The 21,600-nt window shown below is 43.2% G+C and overlaps 1 protein-coding gene across 1 annotated transcript; it reads right to left on the bottom strand.

Annotated features, from left to right (window-relative positions):
- Positions 1 to 1,217: 1,217 nt before the first annotated feature.
- Positions 1,218 to 21,419, bottom strand: rimbp2a (RIMS binding protein 2a). Its single transcript, XM_076079974.1, has 19 exons — positions 21,318 to 21,419; positions 17,403 to 17,607; positions 16,288 to 16,445; positions 16,026 to 16,105; positions 15,773 to 15,882; positions 13,130 to 13,945; positions 12,841 to 12,864; positions 11,532 to 11,683; positions 10,063 to 10,857; positions 9,590 to 9,745; positions 9,169 to 9,315; positions 8,029 to 8,131; positions 7,453 to 7,575; positions 5,779 to 5,948; positions 5,188 to 5,356; positions 4,961 to 5,061; positions 4,716 to 4,787; positions 3,852 to 4,016; positions 1,218 to 1,451 (listed from the first exon to the last, which is right to left on the bottom strand). Exons 1-19 carry the CDS (start codon positions 21,417 to 21,419, stop codon positions 1,218 to 1,220), a joined length of 3,882 nt encoding a protein of 1,293 aa, XP_075936089.1.
- Positions 21,420 to 21,600: the final 181 nt, after the last annotated feature.

Raw genomic sequence — 21,600 nt, 5'->3', positions numbered from 1 at the left:
CCGAGGCTTTAACGTGGCCCCCTAAATCAACATGACACAGCAGAACTGAACGGTGCACGGGCCACGGAGGTAGCAGCACATCACTTAATCACAGGACCAAGAACTACATGGCCTCTCCTTCAGAAAGCAAAAACATATAAGTGAAAGACAAACATGAAAGGTGAAAAAACATGAACGCATCACATACTGCCTCACACACACACACACAGGCACACAAAACATGTCTTTTACCAATCAAAACACCCACCTTTGTGCAATAGGAAGACAGACACAAAATGTAGTCTTGAACTAGGCGTTTCATGACAGTTTGACAGCAAGGACAACAAACACTTCTGCTCTTATTTAATTTCCCAAAAATGACAAAGCACAAGCGACCCGTCATGAAACAAAAAGCCTCGTGTAAATCAACTGAGGAACGTCAGGCTCATATTGTTCTCATAAAGGCCACTGAGACAGCTACGCTCGCCTCTGAAGTTAATGCCCTGTTGCCAATCTTCTATTTTTTTTAATTCCTTTCATCACATAAGAACTCCACTCTGATGAAATCACAGGTACAAGTGGAAATGTTTCTTTTCTTCCCACGTATGCTACCGCCTCTCCATGGTATTGCACTGAATAAAGGCTTTGAGTTAGCAGCCAGCATTACTTCACAGAATGCCTTGATAACAGTGTTGTCTATTTGAGATGTTCTTAGAGGACCGTGGTCTCTTGTTTCCTCGCTGTGACATAAATACTCCGCAAAAATTGATGTTTTTTTTCTTTTGTTGCTGAGAAAAAAAGCCCGCTAGAAACAGAGATGTACCCAGATGCTTTGTTTTCACAGCTACCCTGCTTGAAACAAATGTATAGTTTCTTCAACTAATGATAAAGAAAAGAAAAAATGTACATGTCATGAAAATCCTAGTTGTTTTTTTTTTTTTTTTTAATTATCGGTTGATTTAAAATACATCACAGTAATATGTTTTTGTGTCGGCAGGTGACCTCTCTCTCTCTTTGATTTTGGCACTGCACTATACATAATTTAGTTGATTTGTATCCATCACCACACATGAATAAATGTATCACTGGTTATATTAAAATAGGCTCACACAGTCCGAGAGACAAAGCTCACATCCTCTCTGTCATGTGTTGTTGGATCAGAGTTGATTGTGTGGATGCAATATACAGAGCCTGTGCACGTATTGTACATGTATGCTTTTTTTTTTTTCTTTCTTCTTTTATTTCACAGGGGAGAGTCTCTTCAGGAGCTTCTTCCCTTTGGAAAGTAGTCCTTTCTTCTTCTTGTTTGCCAGATCTTGGTCCCGGGGGTCCCGGGGCTCCAGCGGGAGGCGGGGGACCCTCGTAGGGCTGAGGGGTCTCATGGTGCCTGGGAGGAGGGGCCGAACAATCGGGGACGGCGCTCGGACGGGTGCGGCGTCGTTGTCGACCGTGTCGGTGGTTTCCGGGGTCACCTGAGGAGAGAAGCGATGGGGAGGAGTGGAGGCATGGGGCAGCATATTACAAAAGAAGCAACACTTTTACACTGCAGACGTAGGCCTGAGTCTGTCTGAGCGCTTCATCAAAATGTTCTCTGAATGCAGACGCTTTTCAAACTGTATTGCTTGTTTTGTACAACAAGCAGTGTGCTGTCCTTTTGAGTGCCCTGTGCATCTAAAACCTGCACTCACTAATAATAATAATAATGAACAAATTGCCCACTGACTCATTGACGTCTTACATGCTTGTTTGTGGCCTGATGGTACTTGTTGAGTACTTTGTTGTTTAGCAGAAAAACTCAAATGTCTTTCTTTTAAATTTCATTTGATGGAAATTTAAGTCACGGGTGAAGAAATAACTTATTATTGTCAAATGGAACACGTATCGTATGGCTGTCCAATATGATGCAGATGTTAAAATGCTAAAACTTTTCTACTATTAAAAGAAGTTAGAAGAAGAAAGAGGATTATGCAGAATTGTCTATTTGCATTGTCTAACTTTACTATCCATGTACAGAATATTATCAGGCACCTTCATTATAAACATGTCGATTTGTTTGTATTAATCTCCTTTTTTTTAGCAAATATATTTGAGTTATTTATGTTTATGTTATGTATTATCTACTCCAGTGTCTTTCTGTGGTTTGGTGATTGTTAAGTGGCTGCTCTAACTACCGCAATTTCTTAGGATTAATAAAGTTATCCATCTATCTATCATAGTTTCATATTTACATTTGTGAAATTAATTCACACACACACACAAACACACACACACACACACACACACACACACACACACACACACACACACATAGAACATATGTAGAAAAAAAACACTGAGGAGGAAGCCATCAAATGTTGAGTACGACATCAGCACAACACAGAGTCCACCATCAGTAGGCCATCAGTAGGGAACATACAGTACAGTATTATACAACACCGAGGGACACAACTGTAGATACCAGGCTTCTCAACTAATGCAGCAGCTGGATACGCAGCGATGCTTTTGAGAGCATCATCATTAAGATAGATAGTTTGTATTTAGAATTTCAGTTTTAAAGAGTCTAAATTTCTCAGACTCAAATTGTCAGTGATGTATCATAATATACGGCTTTTGGGTGACAACAATTATGCTATTCAGTATTGTGAGGCCAATATTATGAACATTTTAACATTTCGAAATAAACCTGTATATATTTGAAAATGTAACAAAACATTTGGGTGACACTCAAACCAGGAAAAACTGCACATTTTAACTGATCCGATACATCACCGTGAAAAACAAAAGAGCCCTCTGCTGCGACCACAAGCTGTGTGCATTAGAGTTTGGTATCTCAAGTTGCCGACTTACTGTACAAGGCAGACAGAGCCATTTATGGTGTGAAATGAACAATCTTCTTCTGTTTGTTTGTTTTGTTTTGCCAAGCGGGTGAGGAAAAACAAAAAAGAAATCAGATGTGGCAGCAAAGTCACCGTCGCTTAAAAAACCCACACCACTATGAAAACTGAAAACAACAACAACAACAACAACAACAACAACGTCAACAACAACAACACACCGAACACAGAGCGCCAAAAAAAAAGAATGTTTTTAATATCCAATTTTTTTCTTCTTTTATTGTTCCATTGTAACAATACAGTATGGATGTATCAGTGCTGCGATTAGTTTTGTCTCTCGAGCTCAGAGCAAACATGGCATATCCACTGTCAACAGGGCTGAAAAATAGATTTGATGTGTGTGCAATATACATAAAGAAACAAAGCCTCTTTAAGGAAATACAGCAGTCGAATCAAGAAAGTTATTATAAAATGTATCAAGTATGAAAAAGGCATGCTTCTCTCTCTTTTTCATCTTAAAAGTTTTCCCTCAGATACTTGATTTCAGTGTCCTTGGGTAGCCATTGTTATGTGTTAATAAAGCACTTATTATTATACACAACAACCACATTTTGATTTTGTGTTTCAGTGCAAAGAGGTACCAAATTATGTTGCGTAAGGAATGAGTTGAGTCTTTTTCAAGTCCTCCTTAACCAGTGCTACATGCATAAATCACCCACAGCGCTCCCACAGTCTATCCCCTCTCTGTCCATGTCAGGCTTTGCTTCTTCCTTTCTCTGAGACTCAGAAAGGTGTTAACACTGGATTTTTTTTTGTCGTGGGTGAGGGGGCGGGGGGGGGGGGGGGGGGGGGGGGGGAGAGAAGGGGGAGGGAGGTTTGTTAGTTTGTATAGAGTCACCACTGTCACCACATGGACAAACACACACAATGAACAGCACACAGACGGCAAGTGGAGGAAGCGAGAGACGGAAATCAAGAGAGAGGACGGAGGATGGATGAACACAGGGCCTAGCGCTGAGAGCGGCGATGATGGTGTACCCGTTTGCCCTCTGAGACGGTGGAGGCAGAATTGGCAGGGGGCCGGTTGGCAGGCTCTTCCTGGGGGTAGTGGGACGGAGTATCGGTCAGATACACCTCCACGTCATCAGGCACTTCTTCCAGGAAGTTAGAGGGAACCAGACCGCGGTGGCCGTTGATCTCGCCCTGTCGACAGTAATGAGGAGTTCTGTCAGGGTGGCTGGACATGATGCATTTAATACGGTCGACACAGCATGTCGTATACTACTGTATAGGCTGGAATTTGAGGTAATCCCCTCAGGCATGTATCGGGACACTTTCCATCATTTTTTAATTTATTTTTTACCAAAATCAGCATGTGAACCTAATTTACACTGCCAATCCCCTGGACTCATTTAATTCATGTTTCAAAATGATCAATTTGCATATTCATCATTTTTCCCAACCTTGTGATTTGTTAAATTAAAGATTGTTTGACACCGACCACCCTGCCTGCAATCAATCACTGTGCCAGAATCGGAACTCTACAGTAAAACACATTGCTGTTAATACCCAGGAAAGGCCTGTATGTTAAACGTTCCACATTTCGCTAATTTTTATGAGAGTTTCAGCAGAAGACTGATGCCATTTTCTAATGTCTGCACGGTAAATACAAAGCTTCAACCAGCAGCCGGTTATCTTAGCATTGGATAAAGATTGGAATAAGGGAAAACAGCTAGCCTGGCTCTGCCTTTAGGCAAAGAAATATTCATAATTTGCATACCAGCGCTTCAGAAAATGAACTTCTGTCTAAAAACCAAAGGGAAACAAAAATGACAGTTCAGTTTCTGTACAAAAAAATATAAAGTGTTGTTACAAATGCAAACATGGCCAAGTGGCACTCACATAATAGAATCCGTCTTCATCAATATCTCCAAACACAGCCATGATGTCACCAGCACAGAAGGTCAACTCGGCCTATCAGAAGGCAGAGATACAGAAAGGGATATACAAGGAATGCGATCCTGGGGAAGTCGACTATGCCTTAATCTGTTATACTGGTTTATGTGGGGTCATGGTCTGATACAGCCCTTCCTTGGATCTGTAAATACATGTGTGTTCAGTAATGAGCCCTTAGCAGTTACTGGTACCTCGACATCAACATTAGGGGAGCTCTCTCGGGGGTCGTAGTCGTACAGGGCCACCATCCTCCTCGAGGCCTGATCTCGACGCAGGCCTCTTCTGTGCTGCTCTGGAAGCAACAACGGATTTCATTTTAATATGTGTTTTGAGTCACAATTAAACTTTGCAACCCCACTGACAGCGAGCAGCAGCGATCATCTGTACTTGCTCAGGAGTGAGTCAGCCTGCGTAGTACCTAATCTGTCCACAGGGGTGCTGAGTGGCAGGAAGCCCTGTTTGATGAGCTGGTCCATGGTCTCCTCGTCCTCCGCTCTGATCTCCGACACCATGTTACAGGGGATCAGCCCCATCCTGCCCCTCACCTCTGCTCTGTAAAACCCATCTGTGTCTTTATCACCGTACACCTGTCAGAGAAGAGAGTGAACGAGTGACGTTTAGATCTCCCAAAACATATGTAGCACTTCTGTTATGGTGATTGAGGCACAGTCAAGCCATGTTGACATGTTGTTTTTTTTCAAATATGCTCTAGTTTAAGTAGAAGGATTATACATAAAAGATAAAGATATTTCGATTTCAATTGAAAATAGCTCATTCATGGTTAATTTTAAAAGGTCTTTAATTTTTTATGAATTTTTTAATTATACATTTCTTTATGACTATGGTGCAACACTGACCAACATTTGTCAGCTGCTACAAATTATACAAATTTGCACACTGAAATAACTATTTATTTATTATATTTCAGGATTATAGTGTTTGTGTTTCATGGCCAAAATACAGCAAACAACCAGCGCCTTATGAAATGTACATAAACATAAACTCCCACCCTAATGATCTGCCCCTCTTTGAAGGGCAGCTCCTCATCAGCTGCATCTGGGTTGGGGGACATGGACAGAGGATCATAGTCAAAGAGGGCCACAAAGATCCGGAAGGACTCCTCAGGCTCGGACTCGTCGTAGTACGTGGGAGAGCGGCGGTCCCGGTCCCTGTAGCCATCTTAAACACATCGAAGACAAAATAATTCCATCATCCTGCATCACTACAAAGAGCAACCTATTAATGTGGTCCAACACACAGAACAGGAACTTTGGAGGCTTTGTTTCTTTATGGAAATATTTAATATTTGCAAACATCATTTTTATGTTTGTCTTCAGTCAAATATGAGCCTGTGTTTGTGATGTTTGGTCACAGATTTCAGGGCTCAGCAACAAAACTTTAAAGTAATTTGGTGACGAAACCTACGGTTTCATACAGTATACACCACTTATAGTCCATACAGTATGTTACAGTTACAGCACATATTGATGTGTCTTAACCATGCTTTAAAGGAAATCAATGAGGATTTTTTTCCCTAATATGTCTCATTGATTTGCTGTATTGCATGACAGATTTGATTTTCCAGTCTAGCCATAATTGTGCCTGTCAGCATGCAGGAAAAAATCAGTGGTCAGTCAACTATTTAAATCCTTTACTGAAGCACACGCATGCACCAACAACAAAAACACACACATTACATGTACTTTCATGTTTCATTTTCTCTATTTTTACATATAAATATGCAGTGAGAGACAGACGAGGAGCAATACAAACCATGGTGCAATACACAGAGAACGTGATTCATGGACATGACACAACACCAGAAACACACAAGACTCAGACAAGCATGCAACAAGAAGCCTAAATTTAAAAAAAATGTAAGAGACAAAGATACAACTCCATGTGTCTATTTTCACTTCAAATAAAAACACAAATGAAATTCTGAGATCTAAAGCAAAATCCAAAACTTTGCCACACATTGCCAACAATTGTAGCAGCAAGAGGTCTAAAGCAGAGATGGCAGAGTTGTTGTGGAAGTCATTTATTTGTATTTGCTAGCAAAGTGTGATACTGCTAGGCCAAAGCTTCATTTTGGTGCTTGGAAATACAAGCATGATGTGAAATGCACTGCTCCCGGCTGAGCATAGGCCGACCTACGGAAGGTTCGGTAATTGTATTTATGTGGCACGACCAAAGGACAACTGCATTTCCAACAGCTGATATTTCAAACTCAAGAAACTCAAACGTCTAAAGAAAGCAGTGAACGTGTGTCGTCATTATTTAATGTCTGCCACTAATATTTCTTCTACATGTCATGCAAGGATGCTCTCGTTAAAGGTGTCGTGGGTGTGGTTGTACTACAAGGGGAAGGGGGTTTAGCAGGCATCTGGAGTTCAGTGCAGTGAGTGAGGCATTCTCCGAGCAGTCAATCAATCATTTATCATCTGCAACTGTGGGAAGGTTCATCCTGGACCCCAGGTATGGCTTGCCAGTGGGTCCACCATTTCAGTGCAGTGCAGTCATGCTGTTCAACTGTAAGCATAATAATATCTAGTATTATTTGAGGCGGAGAAACAGGCACTTGCAGGTGTCCACAGCTACTTCTTGCTGTTTGCCAGTTGCTGGTGGCATTTTTTTTTTGTCGCCATGCTGTGGTGGTAGAAACAGGACTGCAGGCACATACCATGGGGTGACCTGGTGCCGCCCATGTGCCTGCGGGAAGACCACGTCCTGTGCCGAGCTACTCTGCCATAGTAAACATCCTCGGTGCTGGGGTTTGCCTCACTGCTATTCTCAAAGGTTACCTCTACAGGAAACACCAATTAGAGGGTGATGGGGTTACAATGCAAAGCTCAACATTCCCTTCCCAAAAAGGTTAACTGAAGATTTGTGTTGCCACCGAAAGCGTCTTACTGCTTAGACACAAGGTAAATACAAATACACACAGGAAAAAAAACGACTATAGCAAAACTATCATGATTGTCAGAGTTTATCAGAGTAGATTAGCACGTCAGTGTGTAGTGCAACTGTTTGCAAGGCAATTTAAGAAAAGTGTCAGTTTGTGGCATCATTATAATCTCTGCAAGATGTTCAGGTAGTGAAGGGCATGAGCATGGTTCATAGACACAGAGAAGCTCATGATGGTGTTAACAGAGCAACAAACATGTCTGTGCTAGGGCACAAAAAAACACAAAAATGATTTAAAAAAAATAAACGACACCCTCCCCTCCGCTCTCTCTATCCACCCGCCCATACTGACCAATGGAGGGGACCATTAGAGGTCTTCTCTGAGGCTGGGGACCGCTGCGATGGTTTCTTCTGCCGGTCTCCCGGTCATGACGGCCTCCAGCCGGAGTGTTGCCCTGAAATGCACATAAAGCACAGAAAACATTCGCAAACATTAAACATTCACGAGCTGCTCGCGGACACGTGACTCGCAAACGGTGTGTGTGGAAAAAAACAAGAAACGCATGTCGACGTACTCGTACAAATTGTATGTAAACAAAATCATGCAGCACTCACAGGCAGGCACACTGAAACACAGACGCATAGACACGCACTCAGACACACACAAGCCCACGGGAAATTTCAACATTCCAATATTAAGCAAATACTGATAAAAAAAAAACTACTGATTTAAAATATGTAAAAGGAAATTTATTGTGTCAAAGATATCAGTAAGCACTTGTCCACCGTATATTACTGTGCACAACGCAAAACTGTCCACGCCCAGTCTCTTCCTGTGTCTCTCTCCAAGGACCTGAACACATTCACACCCAGTGTATCTTAGCTTCTCTCCATGAAGCTGAAACATTCAAACCCAGCTTCTTTCTCTCTGTTGCTCTCAGACTGCAGCCTCGCGGCGTCAGTGTTCTGTATTTTGAAATTGGTGGCAGCAGGCTGCAGTCGCCGCAGCTCCACGTCACCTCCGATCCTACTAATATCCAGTTCTATACACCACGGGCTGCTTCTATCTACCTTGCGCAATCTCATAGCGAAATGGAGAGGATTTACAGTTTAGATGAGAGGATATTGTTAGCAATATAGCGAATTTTGCTGACTAATATCACACACATTGGGCCAGACTTGATAGTCAAACTCTGAAGATGTTGCTTCAGAACCGTTTCTCTTCACTGGTATGTGGAAATGCTGCCTGAAAGCATTAAACCCCAGTCTGTCTGTCTCCGTTTCTCTCCATAGTGCTGAAACCCAGTTTCTTTCTCTCTGTTTTTATTTTTTATTTTTACCTAAACTCAGCACACACACTAACAACACTTAATTAAATGCATGTCAAGGCAGCAGTCTCAATTGAAGTATCTGTGCCCGTGCAGTTCACTAACTAATATTAAATTTGGGTGGTTATGACTTTTGGGTTTAGAATAAGTGCAAAGAACTGCACCTTGGGTGTGTTGTGCGAGTTGCGTCGACGTCCCTCTTCCAGCTGCATCTCAGAGTACAGCTCCTCCTCATCCTCTTCCATGATGTCAGACAGGTCAGAGCCCCGGCTGCTTTCGCTGTGATAATCTTCATTGTGACTATAGTGAGGCTTTTGGCAGTCACGCACACACACAAACAAACACACAGACGCAATTGTTTAAGTCCACATACATCCGTACGTACATGCGCACACCAAACACACATGGATGGGCAGACACACGCATGTGAGCACACACAGGGACACGGGCACGGGAGTGTATGCATGCAACCACCCAGACATGCATGCACACACACATCCAAACATACACGCACACGTAAGAGGTTGTCCATTGAAAAACACATTGGGACAAAAAGTAAGGTAAAAGATTCATCGCTGTTCTTACCGGCCTCCCGAGCTCAGAGCCTCTGAGGAACTCATCCACTGAGGGTCCTCTCCGACGGCCGCGCGCAAACCCTTCTTCATCTTCCTCTTCCTCGTCAGAATGATGCTGGTGAAATGACTGACCCTGCTCTCCATATCTGCCCTGCCTCCTGTCCACCTGAAAACATGCACGAAAAGTGAGGTAAGTAAGTAACAGAGACGGAGGCATACCAGTGGTACTTGATCTTTACTTGTTTGACAGTTTAATACGCTCTTATTTTATGGTGTGTATATACTGACAGTCATAGAAAGCCAAATATGATTTTGTACATAACCAATAGATCGCTGTATTCTCTTCATTTCAAGCTAATTTACAGGTGTTTTTAAATTGTAATTAAATTCACTGTTTATTGTCATGCTGCAAGTTTCCTTTTCTTTCTTGACTGTGTAATTCCATTCATGTGAATGGATTATGCATTGCCATTTTCATCAGACCTTGCCACTTTCTGCTGCCACCCTCTGCGCTGCTTCTCGGGCGATTGCTTTGGCGACAGTGTCTGGGATGAGCGTGCCTCTGGGCTGAGGAAGAATCCTCTGGGGGGAGGGGGAACGTGGATTGGGAGGGGGAGGGGCCTCGAGGGTGTGGCCTTGCATGGGCACAGGAGGCTGGGAAGTGGGAGAGCGTGTTAGGTCCCAGCCAGGCTGGCCAGGTGGAAAAGCTCCCCCGTGGTGGGCTGCGTGCTCTTTGGCATCCAGGTCTCTGGCACATACTGGTCTCTGAGGTATAGGGTGGTGATGGGGGTGGGGTAGCAGAGGCAGTTGGTGCTGGGGCCTGGGACCTTGGTGCGGATGGCGAGGCGGAAGGTGTAGGGGCTGGGGCTGAGGATGTGGGAGTAGGTGCTGGGGTTGTGGGGGTCCACCTGGGTGGGGGAGTCTGGGATGGGGTTGAGGGTGAGGAGGATGGGGTGGGGGTGGTTGTCCGTGGGCCTGGGGTGGAGCAGGAAGTTGGGCCTCTGGGGGGAGGGGGAACGGATGAGGAAGGTGAGGGGATTGGAGGTGGAGCTGAGCATGGGGGTGTGGAGGGGGGCCTGCGTGGGGGTGCATTGGCGGTGGCAGGGGGATTGCAGGTAGAGGCACGAGGAGGTTGTTTGGAATGACGGCGACAAGGGAGTCCTGGGATTCTCCCTGCACTGACAGCGTCCTCACGATGACTTCCCTGGCCTCCAGGCACTGAATCCTTGTCAGCTCGACAGTAACATAGTCTGCCATTGGGAACAACACTTCAGCTATCTGGATTTAAAAAGAGAAAATGAAATGTCAACATACACAGAAGCGGCATAATCATTTCTAACAACTGAAACAACTTTTTTTATTTTGTGGCATCCCAAGACTCTAAGACGAAGATGCGAAAATAGTTAATATTCTCTTTGTTCTGAGCCAAACCTCCTTCACAATTTATCAATGTTAATATTAGTATGTGAAGCAAATAATAAAGCAGGAAACACCATGTTGTCAAAGTTTCAACATAGTGTGTTTTACTTTGGCAGTCACCAGAGGGAGTGAGAGACCTTTTCCAGGATGTTCACAGGAACCCAGATTGAGAGGCTTGCTCTGACCATGAATCACAAGTAGGTGGCACTGCTGTGTATGCGCTCAGGCCACTGATGACATAATGATCAACTCAACATCAGATTCTTTTACCACCCCATCTGTGATGCATGTTCTCATGTTTCAACTGGATTAAATATGATTAAAACAACTCAATCAGTGTTTTGCTGTATCTGTGTAGGCCTTTGAAATATGGATCCCATATGCTTGGGAATTCTCCACAAACCGGTCCCTCGGTACTATTCATGCTGCTGCACGAAGTCACTTGTTTTCTTTGTTACTATTATTGATGCCTTTAGCTCAAGATGCCTTTTAACAGAGGATGTAGGCTTGGTGGGTAACACTTGCTAACTCACCCTCTGTCCTTTAGTGCAGACTGCGTAGCCAACGACATTTGCCCCATTAGATGTGCCTGTGGGAGAGAGGATGGGGGGCTTCCAGCGGACCTGTAGGACCCCTGGAGCCTGCCCACAGAGCACCTGTACATCTTGGGGAGGCTGGGGAGGGCCTGGGAGGTGAGGGGGGGAAAAAAAGTTTAAAAGTTGTGTAATCATTTACTGTTTTATTATCACAAAGATATAAACAAGAGGAAAGGGTGTGAAGCATTCATCAAATGCACAAATTGGTGCACACACAACCATGCACAGAAATGAGAGGGAGTGAGGTGGGGGTGAGGATTCAAGACACAACAAACTGGGTTCATTTATAATTTCACTTATCATATTTATATTTGTGAAAGAATTACACAACACTATATTTATACTTTGTAGATATGCACAGTTCATGCGGATACTTGTGATAGTATGACATTGCTGTTGTGTGCTGTGTTTATAAAATGCCAATTATTAATATGACTATAATGAAGTTATAATGGCAGTACATTAACATTATCTAATGTAATATACTCCAAAATCAAACTGTGATGTGAAATGCAATCCTCTTTGTGTAGCAGTATTTCTTGCAGTGTGTATTCCTCTGTCCTAGTGCTGTATCATAACCTCATACTACTCTTTATGTGAGGGGAAACAATGTAAGGTAAAATAAAACAATGTGGGCCTCTGGGCCTCCAGAGAGAAGCGCTGTTGTCTCCGCATGCAGGACACAATCCGGAGAGACTACAGCTCATTCTTAGTCTTCCACTCTCCTGGATCACTGGATAAAACATGCACAACTGCAGTCAAGCAGAGGCAAATGCACACTCATACAAAATGGTCATTTCAGTGAGCAGTGGAGAGGCACTGCTTTATATAGTGCTGGTCACTACAGGCTAGGCTATAGGCTGAGGAAATGACTCATCAGAAGAATAACTGATCATATTGTGTGATGCGTGGCTGCTCTCTAATCAGTGATATACTCAGTGCAGTGAGCAAACCTGGGCAAAAATGTAATTAGAATTTGGTTTCCAAAAATAAATGATTTATAAAGATGTTTAATGTGTTTCCATTTAAATAGATACATAAATGATACATTGTTTGTAGATGACAAATCTTTTTCAATAAATGCCATTTTGCCCAAATTGAACAATACGTCATAATTATTCTCAGTTCCATGACCACAAGCCTCTTCCGAAAGTATCATATCACTAATGTCATCTCTGTCCATTGGTTTGCAATAGAAGAAAATGATTTGGGGAAACCCAGCCCACGACTGATGTTTCATTCTGACCTGTTCTGCAATATGGTGTTGGACCTAGACAGAATACAATACACAACAACGGCAAAGGTAAGGCAATTATGTACCGTACTCTTCTACAGCACAGTACAATAACCTTAACACTGATATGGCATTATGTCACATATTTGAGCCGGCATTACAGTTAACTGACACAAACAGAGCAGTAGCAGTCTGTCGTCTCCATCTGTCTCCAAGATCGTTTAAAAACAAGCAATCGTGTGCTTTGGCGCTATGCATATATTATTGGTATCTGTATGTATAGCAATGAGCTTTTGCTGACCTGCAGCCTGAGTGCAGAACTCCACGCCGGCTTCTTTCCTCTCTCTCTGCTCCAGTGGCAGTTGCCATGGCACCTGGTGCGGCTGTGCCACCACCGTCACTTTATAAACTGTCAGGGGCTTCAGGTTGACGAAGCGTAGTCTGTACCGTCCCGGCTTTACCGCCGCGTGCTCCGCCCCGTCCAGGAACACGTTGTGACCGTAGTTGCTGTTGCTAGGCAACCAGGAGAGCTCGGCAGTGTCGCGCTGGATGTCGTCCACCCGGAGGCCGCACGGCGCCACCACCACATTGGCCCCCACCAGCAAGGTGCAGCGCAGCTCGTCCGACAAGCCCCGGTCCGTGGCGCTCTGCACCGACACGCGATGAACGCAGCCGTCCAGGTCCAGCTTCTCCAGCAAACACTTGGCCCGGCCGCCATACATTACACTGGCGCGAAGCTCCCCGTCTACTAACACGTTGTAGCCAGAGATGTTCCCCCAGCCCAAAGGCACTAGTGGAGGCTCCCAGGCCACGATGACACTCCGTGCCAGCTGCTTGATCAAGTTGATCTTTCGGGGATAAGGCACAACGTCTTCAGCCAGGTCGTCAGGGTCCAGGGGCCCCCCTGTCCCATTGCTACAGGGAACCAAGGCGTTAGATATGCCCAGGAGGCCGTCCTGGGCACCTCCATCCACTGCCATCAAGGCCAGGGGCATATGGTCCAGAGAGCCCAGGTCGTCTCCTCCCTCCCCCGACTCAATCGCTAGTTTTTCCTTGTCTTGGACAAATTCCACGAAGTTGGAGGGAACAAGTCCTCGCTGGCCGTCAAGCAGCTCCCCTGTGACACAAAAAGACATAGATTGGAAGTTGTAGGAGATGAATAACTCTACAAAGTGCATTTATTCTTCCTGTTCATGTTGATGAAAATGCTACCCTTGTCTTGTCTCTATAGGAAAGCAAGACGGTCCCTCCGCAATGCCTCACGCAAATGTTAAAATTAGGCTCACTGATGGCTCCTTACAAGAAAAAGAGACAAGGAAAGCTGTAACTTGAATACACCTAATCATCAGTGAGATCTATTTTCCTTGTGTGGTGGGAAAGAGTCAGATATGTAAACATACAGTACATGCTATTCCCTAAGACGTAAGATTAACTGCTGCTCTGATGCTATCTCTTCTACTCTCTCCAGTAAACACAGAACTCAGAAAACATTTCAACATTTTGAAGAACGTGAACTTTAGTTCATCGCTTTTGAACATTTCCAGGAACACCCCTGAGCATTTAGATGCTGCGGTCAATGCAGGAAAAAAAACCAGCTTAGATTTGCACTGTACTTTTTTCCCAAAGGGAAGAAGTTTGTCTTCAAAAAAGCTCCTTATCATCTTGTCCTTCAATCCCTTTCTCCACAGAGGCCTGGGAGACCTTAAGAACATCTGTGTGTGTTTGTGTATTCATGTGCGAATGAGCGTGTGTTTTGTTTGTGTGCGCTGATGATTAAACTGAGCCCTGCTGGATTAGTCATCGAGCTAAAAGGGACCAAGGTCCCATCTTGACAACAGCTTGGTCTGAGGCATGAATCTCCCTCCTGCGTGGTAAATACAAGGCTCTTCCACGATGCCATGCAATTTCACCGCCCACAGCTAATGAATCACTACAGCCGAGTACAACTGTGTCTGCAGCGGGCTGCGCTGTCGGCAGGATTTCTAGTCAGGGGGATTAGGATTGCCTCTGATGGAGAAGCCTTCATAATTCTAGACAGAGAATCACGCCAATCACCAGTTACAAAAAAGGGTACAGGGTGTGTTCTTGGTGACACTGACACAGAGCATACTTACATACAGGTGTAGGCAAATTAACTTAATCACCTAGTGGGTAAATGACTAACTTCAAAGTAACAGGTTGAATGTCAGCTGGATTTTGATTGCTTTAAAAGAGGTTTAATAGTGAGCTTTCAAAGCAATATGCAGCTCAGCAACAGCTCTAACATCAGAGACCAAAGTGAAGGTGGATCAGTCTAAAGAAAACTGCTAAAATATTTGATACCTCTATGAAAACCACAGTGACATGAGCCAAATACAGTTTGACTGCACTGACAAAGAGTTCAGGTCGCAAGGTTAAAATAACCAGTATGACATAAGTATCAGGGTGACGGATACTGCTACTGTCATGATGCCCAAGAAGAGCAGCAGTGTTTACAGTGATGATTGCGTCAGCATTGCAGTCTCTTTACATTAAGGTTTGATCATGATGTTATGTCATGTCTCGCACATCGAGGACAAAGTCAACAAGATATACTGTGGAGTGACAAGTAGGAGGACAAAATATCTCACGGATGTATATATATACCCACAATGCACAGCACCAGTATATGACATGGTAATTTTAAAAGGATGTTGACTGTAACAAATTCACTGTGAGCTGACACACACAGATCTTGGCATGTTGTCTCATTGCGAGATTAATCAATATGCGATGATGCACACGCTTGTTGTGACTGTCAAGCATTCTCTGCTACAGCAGCAGACAGGGACTCGGGCAAAACCACAGACTTGAAAAGCAACAAAGGACACCTCCTGCTGTAATCTTTGATATATAAAGTGCAATTTTGACTATTTTTTGAACCATTATTTCCCATGTAATCTCTGCGTCTTGTTTTACTTCTCACCTTGATAGAAGCCGTCATCGTCCATGTTTCCATACACGTACAGATACTTCCCAGCCACAAGGGGGAGTTCTGCTTCAGGGTGCTCGTTTGGTCCATCGTAAGGGTTATAACTGAAAGGAGGAGTTCCCTTTTTTTTTTAGTTTTCATGACAGTAGCTTTTTTCACATTTACATTTTTAAATAAAGAAGCAGTTCATTAGTAAACTCAAAAAAGATTATGTGCAATAAAATCAACAGATTCCTGAAGCAGTCACCTGTATCGGGCAGTGCAAAGGCGGACCTGGCCTGTGTAGCGAGGCTTGGACCTGGGTGACGGGCTGGCCTCATCCTCCATCTATAGATTGACAACGTAACCGACATTAATGTCATATACTACATGCATGCTATTCATAATTAGGATTCAACCCAAAGCAAAGTAAGCCATTGAAAACATGACAAACTTAAAACTATCTTGAAGACATGATAAGTTATACAAGCATAGATGCGATAGTGGTCACATCAATGCATCAGACCCACCTCTGAGGGGGTCCGCTGTCGAGGGTTGCTGGGGCGGTCCGTCGTCACGGTGCTGGACTTGACAGACAGCGGTTCTGGTCTTTTTCTGTCTCCAGTCTGTGGTGTGCAGGGCGAGAACTGGGAGATCAGTAGAGGCGTGTTTGCCGCGCTCTCATCGCCTGGGAGACATCGATATCCATAGCAAATAAAGAGCAACTGTCATTCCTTCTGCACCCATTTGCTGCTCACTGTACAGCTATTGATCTCCTGTTGAAGCGGGTGTACAGCAAACACTCTTCATGGCAAAGGCTATTCCACCCCGATCAACAGCTCACATCTGCAATACATTTGTCCTTAAATACAACTGAGGTCCTCATGTGGAGGGGGGGGGGGGACACAAACACTTGAAAAACTCAACTCAAAATAGAAAACTGCAGTCTAAGAGTGTGAACAGCTGAATTCCTTGAGGAAATTAAAGTCAGTCAACAACATGGGTCCACGGCATCAGTGGGTTCTTGCGGTTTGTGAGTGAGTAATATTATGCATTAGCCCGAAAGCATCAGTGAGTGCCCCCTCTGTTTCAAGTGGAGAGAAAGATAAAAAAGGATTTCCAGCACTTCAAAGACCTCTGGTCTGTGCCAGACTGTATAAATCTACATCGTTGATATGGCTCTATCTGCTGGCTCTGCAGGTTGCACTATGTGTCGTTAGAATACTAATGTGTTAAACCACATTCATGTCATACATCAGGCCTATGATCAATTAGGGTGGATATTGATCAGAAATAAGCAGTGCTGCCATTAATGGTTGTCCACCTCTGGTCAGGAGCGAGCTGATCCAGCTGTTATGTGAGCCGTCTGGGGACGAGATCACTCCGACTCTCATTTCATTCTGATCAGAGGCCTTTTGATCACATGTAATTTGGTGAATGCTTTTATCCAGAGTGCAGTCATTATTTTTTAGAACGGGTGGACCTCACTGGTAGTGGACCATTGATGACTCACGATGGACAGGTTAAAAAAAATAAAGTCTCAAAATTATTGCAGTGTTGATTTTTCTTCCTTTTCAAAACCTGGCGTCTCAAACATGTACATATATATGTGAAGTTTGGCTGTGAGTCGAGTGCCCTGACCCACCGTTCTCCGTCTGGGCTTCAAATCCAACGATGACGTGGGAGAGTGTCTTCTCTGATGAGAGAGGGATCTGGGATGTGGAGGCAGGATTATTTGTAAGGATGCCCACAGTATCTGATTGCAAACGAAAATTCAGCAGCTCGTTGGACAGCTGGTGGAAGTGTTCACTCTGTGACCTGCATTTCTGCTCCAGGTCACGAACCTTGACCTTTGAAAAAGACAACAAAGAGAGGGGGTGTGATGGCCGAGAGGAGCAAGAGAAACAAAAGAGAGAAAGAGAGAGAGAGAGCAGGAGGTAAAGAGTGAAACATGAGGGGAAAATACACACACAAAAATACACACACAAAGCACGGAGAGTACTTCATCACATGTAATGTTCAGATAGGAATTCTCTGAAGAACAGCCAACGTTTCATCTATTACTGCTGATCAAACAAAGACCCAATTAGAAAGGGATCCCTAAAGAGCCACGTTTCAGCATTGAGCAGCATGTTATATTGGAACCACTGCAGTCGAATCAAAGCACATGGAAGTGTAGACGCATCTGCACTGCTGCAGCTGCTGATACTGTTAAACTCTGATAAGGAAGCCTAAGTACTGCAAGTAGTTAAGAGGATTATAACACTTACAGTATAGACATTAAAGATGGCATATCATAAATATATCGGAGGAAGTCGAGGAAGATGGATGGGGTGTACGGCGAGTATAGTAATACTCGATATCATTCAGGGCACAAATGGATTCTCGATTTGCCCCCCAAAATAAGGTTTTGAAAGTGTTAATGATTTGCTGAATATTCACACATGAAACTAATCAGGGAGGAAAGTAAATACCTGAAACATTCTGTCCTTATTGTTCTGTTCTGACAAAAAAAGGAGGAGAAAGAAAAAAGTAAAGAAAGAAGAAAATTTAAAAGAAAAAACATAATGAAGAACCAAACACGAATAGATGGCATTGGAATCGATGCAAAGACTAAAAGTGAAATGCAATAATATATTTATCGGTGCAGATAAATATACAAAAGCAACATGAAGTTAAAGTAAAAGGAACCAAAAAGAAACATAACTTTATGTTTGTCAACCTGTAAAAGCCTTCCGAGCACAGGACTGTGGAATCAGGGGTTTGTTTCTGAGTTTGACCCTAAAGACAGTGAGGCTATGTTTTTCTTCCTGCTGAAGTGTGTGTTTGCTCACTAGTGTAGAGAAACAGGCATGTGACAGAGACTAGCAATTGATTCAAGGGATTTGCAAGAAGAGAAGTAACTCATCGACTGTGGAGCTTCCATTTCTCAGACCAAACTCCTGATGTTTGTCTCAGCCTAACTCAGGCTGCTTGCTCAGTAAAATCGTATTAAAGTGCTTCAGCTGGATAATAACATCACCTGACTTGAACTACACGCAAAGGAGTCTGCACCCTATTGTCGTGACAAAAGGATTTAGAGTGAAATGAGAAAATAATTTTGAGTAGATGAGCCAGTGACAAGCTTCTTAAGAGACTGATGAAACACAGCAGGTCAGTGATTTGATCATAGGGACATTTAGTAATCAATGTCAGCCTGGTTGCAGGATTAATGGGAATCTGCAACTATTGTTAAAGTTTGGAGGAATATTTCACAATGCAAAAGTACAGAAAACCTACAGGAAGACAAAGGACAATATAGGAATATAGCTGCAAACACAGAAGCTGAGCTACGGATTGTTTTAGACTCTCTGGGGTATGAGTCAGAAACTGGTGTGGAGTATTGAATAACCTGCACGGTATCACAGTATTTGTTCACAAGCACTTCTGGGTGGGAAAAGACCAGTTTATCGTCGGTGGATTTCAAATTTTAAAACACAATTTATGCCAAAACCACCTGATTCAGGGCAGAGGGCATCGGCCAGCCCCCTGACGGTGCCCCTACTCTTCCACTTCTCGAAGAAATTGTATTAAAAGAGGATCCAGAAACATGACAGAGTTATCCACAAACCTAGGCCTGGTTTTCCTCATCGTGCTTAACATCAAAGACCCTACTCATGTATTGTCCACACACACACACACACACACACACACACAGGTGTTTTCACTTCACTGGCCTGATTAGACCTCTTCTCTAGGCTGTGTGGCCGTGTGCAGATTGACGTCTCGTTAACGTCTTGCTGATGCACCTGTTCAGACCTTTATCGTTCTTAGAGATACCAGGTATGTCTAAAACTACGCTCTACGCAAGGAACACTTAATTGTGAGTAGAAAATTGAGATTTTAGACACTTCTACATCATCATCATGATCTTGCCTTCACCTACAGGTGTAGTGTCCCTTGACGGTTGCTGACTAGAAATCTATCTGAAATCAAGCAAACATTTCAAAAATCCTGGGGAAAAAAACAGAAAGCTTGACAGTAATGTTAACAAAGAGGGACAGGGCTAAACAAACACTGAATTCCTAGCAGAGGTGCAATCAGCCAGTGTAATTTAAAACACCTGTGTGAGTGGTGCACAGACTTTACAACAGATTTTTCTACAGATAAAGTGATTTTTAGATGTTTATATGTAGCACTTGTTCCACATCTGTCTAATACTATGTGAAACATCTGGCGGATTTTTGGCGGTCTCATTTCATCAGCTTAAAACAGATCTAAACCATATCTCAGAAAGGTAACACTTGAGGTAAAGCTGTACCTCTAACAGGTGCACTGCTTCCTCATGCTGTTGGTCAGCGTGAAACCATAGCTTGCAGTGAACACATAGAGACACACAGTGGCAGCTGACACGGTGATCACAGCCCATGAGGTAGAATAGACCGCACACAGCTGACATACTGTCAACCCAATACAGAGGTTGATCCCAGCACTGGTAATTGACGAGATGCCTACTCCTGATGGCTCTGATGAGCAGTAACAGATTTATTTTAGTGTGCAAGAAGTGGCTGGTAGCAGAAGTAAAAGCACAGTTTTCAACATTAAAAAACCTCTTTGCTTAGTTTTACAAATTACTTAGCATCTGCTTAGTGTCTGTTTGTTTCTCTTTGAAAAGACGCCAGTGCAATAAGTGGGTACATGGAGACAACTGACGGAAAGACCTGACAGATATCTGAGGAAGCAGTCACTATTCCGCTGTTTTAAGGTATATAAAAGCTGGCATGCTCTAATCCAGCAGGTATTTTGAGTATATTTACATATCAGTCAATAGAATAAGAATGGGCTTTTTGTTTTATCTTTGTATGGCGTGTAAACAATTAATTGTAAATAATGCTGCAACAGGACAAAGATGCAACAAATTAATTCTTTAAAGTTACATATTTGTTCATTTAACAATTGAAAATGTAGGCTCCACAACGTTGAACATCAGGGTGATTGAATGTATTGAAGGCATGATTAGGTCAAAATTCAAGACGGTAAGACAGATAATTAAACATCAACAGTTTCTGTTGTATCAAAAGCACTTGTAATTTAAATCCATGTGTCCCTTGTGATATTTGCAGTTCTATCTAACCAGTTTCCAAGCAGAGTAAGAATATATCCCAATAATAAAAAAGGTACCAGACACGATACGAGGCCTCGAAAAAAAAAAGTCGACACGGTGTTTAAATTTATCAACTAGATAGGCAACATTTTTAGCAAAGCGCTCTTCATCACGCTATCAAACAATATCAAAAGGTGTTGTCAGCTGAGACTGCATTTCGGACAAAATCTGCTGATTTTTACTTCATTTGACAGGTTTCTAAGGTCTTCATATTTTCTGATACAGTAGCAGCGATTCAATGACAGTGATTCAGCAGAAAGTGACTACTGACACATCAGTTACTGAACAAGCAGCTTCAGTTCGTCACTGCTCTTATCACAAAATCAATTACAAGGGAGCATTGTGTCAAAAGTATATAAAAAAAGTAAACTTTCAATGACAGATTTTGTATTTTTGCAGTTATCCATAAGTCCATACCTTTTGCAGTTGATTGATCTCCTTCTGCTTGGTGTGGAGGGCCACCAACGCCTGCTCATGCTCTATCTGCAGCTGCTGCTTCAGCTCTACAGCCTCGTGCATATGCTGGAGAAACAGAGAGAGAGAGAGAGGATGCGGTTACGTTGACGGATGTTCTTTAGAGATGATTTTTGACAGTATACCGTTTCAGCTAGAAAGTTGAACTATTTCTTTAAAAGGCAGATTTTGCAATCTAAGGCACTCAAGTGTTGAAGTTCACTGCGGAAGTAAAGAGTGCTATACA

This window comes from Anarhichas minor, unplaced genomic scaffold (assembly GCF_050575085.1).
Source record: "Anarhichas minor isolate MPS153535 unplaced genomic scaffold, ASM5057508v1 ptg000073l, whole genome shotgun sequence".
NCBI classification, from domain to species: Eukaryota; Metazoa; Chordata; class Actinopteri; order Perciformes; family Anarhichadidae; genus Anarhichas; species Anarhichas minor.
This window is presented reverse-complemented; position numbering and strand designations above follow the sequence as displayed.